The sequence below is a fragment of the Amblyomma maculatum genome, chromosome 10, assembly GCF_055883805.1.
Source record: "Amblyomma maculatum isolate TAMU_Amacu chromosome 10, ASM5588380v1, whole genome shotgun sequence".
Classification (NCBI taxonomy): Eukaryota; Metazoa; Arthropoda; class Arachnida; order Ixodida; family Ixodidae; genus Amblyomma; species Amblyomma maculatum.
The window spans coordinates 106,541,632-106,554,174 of NC_139353.1; the positions used below are offsets into that span (position 1 = coordinate 106,541,632).

At 46.8% G+C, this 12,543-nt stretch overlaps 1 protein-coding gene across 3 annotated transcripts in view; it reads right to left on the reverse strand.

The window, feature by feature from the left end:
• The window catches only part of LOC146177198 (protein-cysteine N-palmitoyltransferase Rasp-like), a 117,972-nt gene extending 106,726 nt beyond the window's left edge, over positions 1 to 11,246 (reverse strand). Inside the window, exon 1 of one of the 3 annotated variants that reach the window (XM_084583112.1) lies at positions 11,135 to 11,246. Coding sequence is in view for 2 of the 3 variants with exons in the window: in XM_084583110.1 (XP_084439236.1) it covers positions 1,517 to 1,554 (38 nt within the window). In the remaining variant the exon portion in view is untranslated. Of the gene's footprint in view, positions 1 to 1,516; positions 1,665 to 11,134 lie in introns of those variants that run through there. The other 2 variants (XM_084583110.1, XM_084583111.1) reach the window with 2 other exon arrangements.
• Positions 11,247 to 12,543: the final 1,297 nt, after the last annotated feature.

Here is a 12,543-nt window from a genome sequence, read left to right on the forward strand (position 1 = left end):
AATAATAATAATAATAATAATAATAATAATAATAATAATAATAATAATAATAATAATAATAATAATAATAATAATAATAATAATAATAATAATAATAATAATAATAATAATAATAATAATAATAATCCTTATTTAGTATATTGAAAACAGGATACAGAAACGGAAGCGCCGAAGCCACAAGTGGGCTTGTGCAGCGACAACTGGCAGCCGCGGCAATGTACGCGTTACATCCGTACTCCACCAGAGGCAAACAAAAATAAATAAAGGAGAAAAAAAACAAGGAAAAAAAATAAACATTTGGCACAACACGTTATCAAACTGCACTGATAACATCTCTACATATTAAAGATTCTCTAACGCTTGAACAGCACCTCTTAGTGTTTTTTGGGTGGTCAAAGAAAATACATCATCACATAGCTAGCATAACCCAGAAGGGTAGGAGTACAAAACTGGACAGCGTAATTACATACCTCTTCAAGCATGTGTTGGAATTTTTATTTTGCGTCAAATATATAGCAGTGACTAAACTTTATGACTACACAAGAATAACCCTCTATCTTCACAGAAATGCTAGCTGTACATTTCGCATGGGCTCAAATTGTAAACGCTAAGGTGCTGCGCTGACTATGGCAATATCAAACGAACTGCTTATAATGTAACTCGTACACTAACGATCATAGTTTGGCATGTGGCGGTAGAAATCTAACTGGACGTCTTCCATGCTGGCTGGTGTCTATAACAACTGAGTACATGTGACCTCCACCTTTGTTTTTATACAGCACCGCGTTCATGACTTCTTAAGAAGAGGCTATGGTTGCATAAAAAGATAAAAAAGGTCGAGCAGTAGTCGGATGCAATCCCGCTTGAGCGTAGGTCAGCAACCGTTATGTGACATGCGCTCGTTTGAGCCCGCCCTCAAATTGCAGGCAATGTAGTGAAACAGTCTTTGCAAGGCAGGGAAACCTGCAGTTGGGATAAACGTTCGTGCCTATAAGTTATGCCAAAGAGAACAAGGATGTGTTTACAAGTACTTAAAAATAAATTGCACTCTGCTAATATTTAGGGTTGCCCACAAATACGCTTGCCACGAATTATTACGGCTAAAGGAGTTTCCGTGGGCAGATCTTATACAAAATAACACGTCCAACTAGCACATTCCCGAAATTGTTGCACGGCATCGATGCTTTAAATAACATTAAATGATTCACAGTCCTGCTACATTCCCATAATGCGTTCGGGTCTCAAGGATCTCTTTTGCAACTTAACATTGCACGCGAGATTAATGATTTCTGCACGCGGTCAGCAGCTGCCTGTGGAAAATAGCACATTTTGCTACTAGGCGAAAGTATAAGCAATCATCAGAAAAAACATGGCACTCTCTTTTATACTCATACAAAAGCTCGCATAAAAACATGCAAATAGACATTACAAACATGTACAAATGCACAAGTGAGCGAAGAAATTACGCATTGCAGTATGAGAATAAAGAGCTGCTGCATTATAGAAAGCATTTTACCTTTGGCTTGGAGAACTATATCGGCAGTGTGTATTCATTCTGCAAAGACCAGAGCTATTGTGTGGAACTGTTAAAGATGCGTCTCCCAGGTCGGGTGTCAGGAATGCTTTGACAGACGGCCCCTTACAATGAACTTTAAGCGCACTACACCCTACGGGCATCGAAAGATTGTGCGACCCGAGAAAACAGCTTTGCAGCTGTCGACGGGATATGAACTTCAAGAGAACGTATGGCAACAATCGAGTACCATATGTGGCTTAGCTTTATTTTGTCTTACTTTTGCAAATGCTCAAGCACATGAAATGCATGCTGGAAGCTGGCCCAAGCGCCAAATGTCATTAGGTTGTAGCGCAAATTTAAAAGGATATGAGTAAAAGGCCAGACAACATAGGTACAGGAAAGCGAGATATTTTCCTTCACCGGTGAGTGTGAAGCTCTCGTACTTTCTTGAATAGCATCATTTACACGTTTGCACAGGTGGCGCTTGAATCCGCACGACGTCAAAAATGAAACCCTCATATAAATGTTGTTGTTGGCCTTCTATAGCGCTACGAAAATTCCTCAACAGAAACACGAGATATTCTGGCATGTCTCCGAGTTTTTTTTTCATGTGTTTTTATATCTAACATTGCAGCAAGAGAAATTGTTCCTGTGACAGCATAATTTCATGCAGTATTCGGTATCCCTTGTAGTAAAATGTACGGTACAAAACAGAAAAAAACATAGCATAATGTTACAGATATAAACCGTTGTAAGAAAGAGTAATTTCTTATTTTCAAAGGCAACAGATACTTCCTAGCATGATATACGCCTATTATATTGTGTTGGCGCTTCGTGGTCTAGCAGAACTCTTGATGAGATAGCACGAAAAAACGAGAGCAATATTGAGCTTATTTGTGGAGCAGAACTAATCTCTAATCAATGGTGGAAAGAATAGCGACGAGCTGTTCAGCGCTTTGCCGTACCCGGGAAGGCGAAAGAAATGGTATTAAATTACATTTAGGTTTGTCTTCAGACATCATCTCGAAATGTTCATGACCTTGAAGAGCACCGTGCTTTATGGACAGCTTGTGGACATAATTCTCGGCAACGAGCCATAGCTGTTTTGTATTCAGAAAAGAGCAAAATATCGCCGCCATATTTCGAAATTCAAATCAAAAGTCATTTTGAAGTAACAGAAGTAACTGCGATTTACAAACCGACATCTGCATGGATTTTGTCTCCAGCCCCCTTTTCTCTGCATGACGTCAATGTCTACAGCTGCCCATCGACCTCCTTGGCACGCGCATCAGCCGCGGCCGTAAAGCGCTTGCCTCAAAGTCAGGCAGAAATAATTTCCGCTTAGAAATGGGCCTTCATGCGACGGCGATACGCAGTTGCCGAAGACAGCCGAGCGGGATGGCCGTAGAGCGATCGAAACGCAGAGAACACTCCGCAGTGGTCGGGGTTTGTAGCAAAATGCCAAAATGCCAACCAATAAGAAAAAGGAATGAAAAAAGATTGAAAAGTGCAAATAAAGGAAAAAAGAAAATAGAAAGAAGGAAGGAAGGAAAGAAAGAAAGAAAAGTGATGGCGTCCTAGCATACCGCATTCCTCAGAAGTAACCTTATGGAAGCTCCTGTGCTCTTCTAAGTAATATAAGAACTTTTGCCTTCCAGTAGATCTCTGGGATGACGCTGTTTATTTTCATTTCACACAACAAATATGACAAAGCTCATGGGTATTCAGCACATTGGGACGCTCGTTCTTCGGCGCGATAATTTGACCCTCAGCAGGTTAAGAATAAACGTGTTTTTCAAGCTCACCGCTAAAACGTGGGGATAGAAGTAGTCGATAGGGTAGCTAGAATATCTACGCCCAACAAACTCCCAAAAACAAGGCATAAGAAACAGACATCCGGAGTCAGAATCGAGAGGAAACATGTCAGGAGGCGTAGTGGCCGGAATCCGCAGCTGGCTTCGGCTCGTCTACCTCGCTAGTAATCTGGCTTGTCAAAGTTCTCGTCCCGGTAGAAACGACGTATAGGATGTAATGGGAATTAACTTCTCATAATAGCCATTACATCTGTGACCGACAGAAGACTCCGTTTAATACTATCATAACACTATAATTTTCTACTTTAACACAATCAGCGTTATTTAGCCTATTGTTTTAGGAGGGGGTTGGCTACTGCAACACCAGGATGAAAAATTATGCTTAGCTGAGAGGGCACTTTTTTTTAAATCAAATCACATCAGAGACAATCTTTATTTGTAAGCAAAGTAATTCATAAGCATTCGTGAATGCTGGTATTCTGTATAATGTCCTGCGCATCATAACAAAAACAGAAACGAACAAAAGTTGATGAACACATCTGCTTCTTTGGAATAAGTATAGACGAATGCCAAATCCAGCATTCGAGGTACAGACTGGAAGAATTTAGTGTGTTTAAAAAGGTAAACAATCCAGTAACTTGAATATAACAGAACCGCCTGGTTCCCATATAGGAAAACAATATACACAAAAATTAGAGAATATCCAACGCAGATCAATAAGATTTGGTGTGGTTTGGTTTTTGGGGTTTAGCGTCCCAAAGCGACACCGGCTATGAGAGACGCCGTAGCGGAGGGCTCCGGACATTTCGACCACCTGGGGTTCTTCAACGCGCACTCACATCGCACAGCACACGTGCGCCTTGCTTTCCGCCTCCATCGAAAAGAGGCCGCCGAGGCTGGAATTCGATCCTGCGTCCTTGGGAACAGTAGTCGAGCGCCGCAACCACTGCGCCACCCCGGCTTTTTTTTTCTTTATTGCATGAATTGGTACAAGTACATCAGTAAAATATCGTGGTTGCCATGCCCCTTGGCTGACAACCGTGTCTAATGGACTTTCATTACCACAAGCTCGCCCGGGTTCAATAAGATTTATATATAAATAGATAAATAATGAATGATGTGCTTTGCATCCGTATCCTCATTGGGTGGGGTTTTTCTAACGGCATAAACTGTTTTAATACGCACTTCAGGAACCATTGCTTTATTATTCCATATCGATATATCTAAAGTGTTTTCATTTCGTTCTTTAATGCATACATTAAGCATTTACAGTGAAGTTGAAGCATCACAGATGTTGTCGACCTATATATGAAGCAGCAGAAGCAGCGTACGCAGCTACACAAGAAATAAGGATTCATCATTTTCGTAACAATTTAATCACGCTTTCTAGAATAAAAATCGGGCATTTTAACTTTTGTACCACTGAAGGCAAATAAAGAATAAACTTGACCTAATGGACCAATGAAGACACTTAATGAAGCAAATCATTATCAGAAGGCTTTACCTCGCTACGAAGACACAGCTAAAAAGAAAAAGACAGCTCATACCTTCCTACAGCTTAAGCACAGACGAAGCCAACCGTTCGCGAGGAGGATAGCGATAAGCGCGCTCACGGGTAGCGTGCGCAGAAAGTAACAAAAATAAGGTCATGGAACCATCCCACGTGGCGGCCGAGAAGCGGACGAGGGAGATGAATAAAGGGGGTGCTCTTATTTTGCACGATGATCCTGGGATGCAGCGTATCCACCTAACGCTGAGTCAGAGGAGGATGGCAGCAGGCAGTAGGATGGCAGAGAAGTTGTCGGCAGTGCATGCGGTTTTAACAACGTCATCTAAGTACTTACTCGTACAGGTGCGGGGCTCATACTTTCTTCTTCACGATCCGTTCGCTTCTGCATGGGTACAAGCTGCGCTGGGAAAGACAGTCTTCAAAGTTAAAGCGTCGATTGCGCCGAGCATCGCTGCCCCGTTATTCTCTGGGATTAGGAACTTGCATGCTGTCGAGAATGCGCTGTCCTACCAATCCTGAGACCGCGCCTACATATTGGGATCGCTTTTGCCTGCCTTCCTAAGTTTGGAAGCTAGGCGTGCGGTTTTCACAACGCTAACTTAGGTTCTTTTTCGTACAGGTCAGCATCCTTCTTCCTCTTTTTTTGTTATCTTAGTGTTGTTGAGCCCACTGATGCCAAAGAACAGTTTAGTGTTTTCAATTAGCTGTTTGCGACGTCAAATGTGAAGGAGCTTAGTAAGACGCTTGAGGATTTCAAACGGGAGTTTCGAGAGAGGAAGCACTGACGCCGGACAGGGCGGACGCGTCCACTTCGGCTCCCGACAAAAGAGCCTATTGCGGTGCCAACTTCCATCGGACCACCTTCAAATTATCAATCGAAGATCGGAAGATGACAGGAGTCTGACAGTACCAACTTTTTGGTGAGCGGACCACCGATTTTTCGATTATTGCAGCACTTCCATCGACTACGCCGGAGTTAGGCTTAGCGCGGCAGCGGAGGAGCGAGTGGGACCGAGAGCGCCCTGCGGCTGGCGGCAGCCACCGCGGGGGCGAGGATCTAGACAAAGGAGGTCCACCCGGGCCAACATTTCGCTCGAGAGTGGACGGCACCCAAGGCCAAGATCTATCGATGGACACCACACCGTGCCCTAACCTGCCTCCACCCGACGGGGAAACAGGCGGAACGCCGGCTGCCAACACCATCGAGGCCACCGATACGGATACCACGGACAACACCTTTCAAGGCGAGTGAACAACCGTAGTTTCGAGACTATGTCAGAAAAAAGCGACAAAACGGGAGCGTCAGGCCAAGATTACCGAGAATACAACAGCAATTACTCAAGTGGGCGAGACGGCGACGACGGCGCCACCAGCCAAGATGGCCGCTGCGGCGGTACATGAATCCAAGATGGCGAGCGGCGCGGAGAGCAGCCGGGGAGGCCGCGGAGGCAGCGCCACCGTGCAAGATTCCAGCCAACGTCACGACGTAGCTGACGCGCCTGTTCCGAGAGGGCGCCGGCCCGGCGCGGAGGAGAGAGCGCGAAATTCGAACCGTTTTAAAGGCGGAGAGGCGGAGTGGCGACTCAGGCGCACGAAACCACTGCCGATGAATGACGCTAAGGTGATCTTCAGAGCCCATCAGGGTCTGGTGGTGAAGAACTTGACAACACCCCAAGCAGCCAAGGCTATAGCGCAAGCCTGTGGAGATCCACAGAATTTTCGTCTGAAAGACTTGTTGGTCCGCCTCCGACCGGGATCCAACATCATCGTCACCAGCACCCCAGACATACAGATGGCGGAGCGCATGATGAGCATCCGAAGCTTGAATTTCGAGGGAAAAGACCATCCGGTCAACGCTTTTATGACTACACCGGAAGAGTACCTCAAAGGGGTGGCCCACGGCATCAACCCCGGGGCAACGGAGAAGGAATTAATGGAGAACCTGTTCGTCAGGACCCAGGGCGTGAAAATTATCGCGGCCAGAGCAATGGGCAAGTCCAAGTCGGCCCTCATTGTCTTTGAGTGGCCAATCGTACCGAAGTGGGTGTACTACTATGGGGGAGAGATCCCATGCGATCCGTACAAGCGAACGAAGCAATTTTGCTACACCTGCCGAAAGCCAGGACACCGAACAGACGTATGCCCGAACCCGTCTATCAGGGCATGCAGGTCCCAGTCCAGGTCGGAGGCCAACGCGGAACCCAAGAAGCCAGCGAAGAAAAGCAAGCCAGGCGCCTGGGAGAAGAAGAAAGAAGAGAAGAAAAAAGACCTTGATCAGGTGAGCTGGCCAGCATTGCCCTCCCAAAAACAGCTAGATGAGGAAAGAACAGAAATTCTAGCCGAGCTAAAAGGAATAAGAAAGGAGAACGCAATGATTAAGCAACGATTAGATCAGATGCACAACCAAATTAACATTACACAAAAAAAGTTCGAAAAATCCACACCATCGGTAAATCAGACACCTCCTTTGACTGCCGAAGACGTGGGAAGAAAAGTAGAGGAAAAGCTAGCACAGCTGCTCCCACACATCATTGAGCAAATCACAAAGAAAGCCATGGAACAAGTCACAGGCTATATAGAGCAAAAGTTTCAGGCGATGCAAATCGAGATGACCAAACTGATTAGGAAGCAAACAACAGCCACCACAGTAAGAGAAAGGGCTGAGAAGCCATATCACAGGCCCGGACTGACCAGCTTGCAATCTGTGACCGATCATGACTAGACACCAGAAGGCGAAGCAAGACCGCCTAGAGATTTGGCATTGGAATTGTAGAAGCATCAGACGCAAGAAAGGGATGCTGTCACAGCTGCTGGCCTCACAAGCGGAACCACCGGCTGTGATAGCCCTACAGGAGGTTGGCAGTTCCCCTTCAATTAGCGGGTGCGAGGTCTTTGCTGCCGATGACGAGAGCTGGAAGGTGGCGACAATGGTGGAGAAGACCATTACAACAATTCGGCATGGCCAATTTAAAGGGATTGAAACACCTCATATCCTTGTGGAGGTGGTCCAAAAGAGTGACAAAAAACAGGGCACTTTTATCCTAAATGTATACAGCCCCCCCCTCCCAACGAAAGATCGACTTCGACAGGCTTCTCGGAGAAACATTAAACTTGGTAACAGGAAATGAGGCGACTTTAATGCAAAAGACCTGGCCTGGGGATACACGCGACAGGACAAGAGAGGCCGCATTATTAGAGAGCTAATAGAGAGACATGAATTAACACTGGTAACGGACACGGGAGTGCCCACGAGAACGGGCAACAGTGTGAGCAAGGACACTACCCCGGACCTTACGATGGTCAAGAACTGTGGCGATGTTGAGTGGATAAACACGCTTAACGATCTGGGCTGTGATCACTATATAGTGAGCACGACCATCCACACCTACAAGATCAGGCGTCAGGTTGGCGCAGCCAGGATTACAAACTGGCACAAGTTCAGAGAAGCGCAGGAGGAGGACCAAGGCGAGATTGAGGATCTTGATAGCTGGTGCGGGGCGCTGCGGAAAAACAAGCAGAGATTTACGCCAGAACTGACACGCACAAATGAGACACCAGAAATAGACGCCCATCTAATCCACCTGTGGGAAGCGAGGAGGGGACTGTTAAGAAGGTGGAAGAAACAGAGGCACAATCGAAAGCTTAGGATGAAAATCGTGGAGATCACAAAGAAGGCGGCGGAGTACGCTGAACAACTGACGAGAACCAACTGGGGCAAATTCTGCGACTCTGTGCAGGCGACACTCAGCACTTCACATGGCGCATTCTAAAAGCCATCATGGACCACACCAAAACCAAGCGAGAGGGGCAGAAGTCGCTGGAGCGGTTGCTACACACATTCCCAGGCACGAAGGAAGATGTTATCAAGGCCGTCCACGACAAATGCTACGGAGTAGACCTAGAGGATCCATATCCATACGCAGAAGATTACAAAGGAGACCCAAATCCGAAATTGGACGAGCCGATCACGGAGGAAGACGTCCGGACGGCAATAGCAAGTGCCACTCGAAACACAGCGGCTGGTGACGACAAGATCACTAATGGCATAATTCGGAACATGAGCAACAGCAATATCAAGGCACTGGCGCATTTCATGAACAAGCATTGGGATGCAGGAACGGTGCCAGCGCAGTGGAAACACTCGGTGGTCATCATGATCCAGAAACCTGGGAAAAAGTTGGCAATAGAGAATTTGCGGCCCATTTCTTTAACTTCGTGCCTGGGAAAGATTTTCGACAGGGTTGTCAATAATAGACTGAAAAATTACTTAGAGGATAGCGCTCAGATGCCGGACACCATGTTTGGCTTCAGAGAAAAGCTATCAGCCCAGGACGTTCTCCTGCAGATCAAAGAAGAGGTCTTGACAGGTATCCGACGCTCGGCAGAACACGTAGTTTTGGCAGTGGACATTAAAGGTGCATTTGATAATGTTAGTCACAAGGCGATCTTAGATGGTCTGGCAGACACGAATTGTGGAACCAGAGTCTACGAGTATGTTAGGAGCTTTCTGAGTAACCGTACGTCCGAAATCAAGATTGGCAATATAGAAAAAGAGACCTCCCCGCCCAACAAAGGGACACCTCAAGGAGCAGTCATTTCGCCCACGCTGTTCAACGTGGCAATGATTGGCCTGGCCAGGCGCCTCGAGAAGGTGGAGGACATACAGCACGCTATGTATGCTGATGACGTCACCATCTGGACAACCACAGGATCACTCGGGGAGAATGAAGCGAAATTGCAAGAAGCAGCATCTGTCATCGAAGAATATCTAAAGCAAAGGGACTTGGAGTGCTCATCAAGAAAATCAGAACTGATCAGATTCTGGCGAGGGAAGGGCAACCGCTCTGCTCCCACAGATCAAGGCCACAAGCTCGAGATCCGGCTGCAAGGGGAGACAGTACCCGAGAAGACAACCGTGAGGATCCTGGGGATGTGGCTCCAATCGAATCAAAGGTGTCAACACACACTTAATCTGCTCAAGACCTCGACCCAGCAGGTCGCCCGAATGATAGCACGAGTGACCAGAGCCTCGTTATTAGCAGAGTAGCGTATGCTCTACCCTACTTCAATATGACCAAAGGAGAGGAAGACAGAGCGGACGCCATCATCAAAATGGTTATCAAGACCGCACTCAAGCTCCCCAAGAACACACCGAACCACAAACTAGCAGCTCTGGGTCTGCACAATACAATACAAGAATTAGCAGAAGTCCAAATCAAGTCACAGCCAAACAGACTTCTTCAAACGAGGACGGGAAGACGGGTTTTGGAAAGACTGGGATATAGCACACACCTACAGGCTTATAACAAGACAAGAGAGGTATCGCGGGAAGTCAGAAATTGGTTCCGAGTTCGGCCCATACCAAGAAACATGGACCCCCGCCTACACCCGGGAAGAAGGCAGGCAAGGGCAGAGTATTATGAAAAAACATTCGGTCAACAAGACACGTCAAGGTTCACCGACGCAGCCTTATACGAAACCGACGCAAAGAGGGCGATAGCCACGGTCACAGACTGCGAAGGCCGGGAGGTAGTTAGCGCCTCGATCCAAAACTGTACAGTCACGGGGGCAGAGGAGGTGGCTATCGCACTGGCCATTAGGCAAGAAAGAGAAACGGGAGAGAGTCTGACGATACTGTCAGACTCTCAATCCGCATGCAGAAATTTTCAACGGGGTAAATTATGTAAGGTAGCGCACCAAATCCTTTCTTCCACAAGCGAGCCAACAAAACAATACACTCAAACACTAGTGTAGATTCCGGGGCATCCAGGGATCACGGGGAATTTGTACGCAGACAGGGTAGCACGAGGACATGCAACCTACCGTGCGCCCAACAGTCTCGGGACAGAGGACCTGATTCCGCTTGACCCTGACTACACCACAATACTACAACACTACAGAGGCTTGCGGAAAGTATATCCGGAGCCGCATAAAAAGCTCAGCAACGAGGAGGCCATAGATCTGAGGCGGCTACAGACGGGCACCTTCATTAACACATGATGCATCCCACGACATTCAGAGACGAGTGCCCGTGGTGCGGAAAGACCCCTATCCTGTACCACATAACATGGAAATGCAGCTCACATCAACTGCAAGAAATTGAAAACTCAAATGAAAGACAGTGGGAGGCTTTGCTGGCCAGCTCTGACCCGGAGGCTCAGCTCTACCTGGTTACAAGAGCTCGCAAACTGGCGAAAGCCAGTGGTGCCCTGGACTGGGGGCGCCAACCGCTCGTCAGCCTCGGTTGAAGAGGAGAAGAAAAAGATCTCCGAGCAATTAATAAAGTTCACTCACTCATTCGTGCTGAACTTCGCTTCTTCGAACAGAGTGTAGAATATAGTAGTGAATCTTGCGACAGTGTCAACACACTCCGCAGAATAAAGATTCTACGCGGGGAACTCGCCGCAACGCGCTACTGCAGCGAAGAACTCGCTGCAGAAAATCTGAAACTGCACATGCGAATCACAGTATTGGAACAGTACTCACAGGCCAATAACCTTGAGATTAGGGTATGCTTGATAGACGAGATGTTTTTGACACCATGCAGAAGGTTTGTGAGAAGGCAGGAGAGCCGGTAACCCGGGAAGACGTTGACATTTACCTGAGAGTACCAACTGACAGATCTGATGAAAACAACATTGTCGTACGCTTTGTGCCACGTGACAAGCGAAATGCTTTTGCTAAAGCCAGGAAGGCACGTTTTTCCACTACAGACATCGCTTTCAAAGCAGATGTTTCTGTATTTGTTAATGAGCATCTGACTACGCAGGTAAAGCAGCTTTGGGGAGCCGTGTTAGCACAGAAACAAAAGACAGGATGGAAATTTGTATGGACAAAAGGCGGAAAATTTGTCCTAGGAAGACTGATTCATCAGATATGGTATTAATAATCTGCCAATAAGATTTCAACTAACTGAACTAGTAGGACTTGCAATGCTTTTTCAAACTTACGTTCGCACTAAGAGCCATACGACTATCGCACCAGAGTGTAAATGTTGTGAACCTCCCAATTAAAAAAAAAGCATTTAATGTGCTCTCTCACCACGCCAGGACATTTTACCTACGTGTTGTAAGCATTAAAATAAAATGCACGCTCTGTGCATGTTCTCCGATGACCTATGGGATATATTTGAAGCTGTATTATCTAATAGTGCACTGAGAATGCCAGAGTATTGTTAGAGTCCAGACGGCCGGTGGGAACGGGATTATTGTCGACGGCTTGTCGGTGCACACACGGAGCATCAAGAACGCGTCTCCCTACCTGGGCAGGCTATTTATACCATTGTGGTGACGCTGAGGTACAGATGACCGTGGCTGCCTGCTGGTTATAATATGCAACACTTTTCCTCCCCTTATTTTGGATCATTACCAAGCGATAATTGGTACCAATACCTCTGGGCACTCGCCGGCTTCTAGTGGATCGCCGCAGGAGCCCTGGTCCTACTGGCTGCTGTATTGAAGTCTATTCGCTTACTGGTCCCTCTCCCAATTGCACCGACGGCTGCATGGGCATGTCGGTATCGAATGTACATCCAATCGGTGAAATTTCGGGTACCGTCTCGCTTTGAGGCCCTGCTTTTGCAGACAGCCGTATCTAGGACCAGGGAACACTTGAGGATTCCACGTACATCTTATGTGATCTGCATGACAAAACCGGAGACCTCCGCCTACCCGTACCAGGAAAGTCACTTTTGACACCTTCTT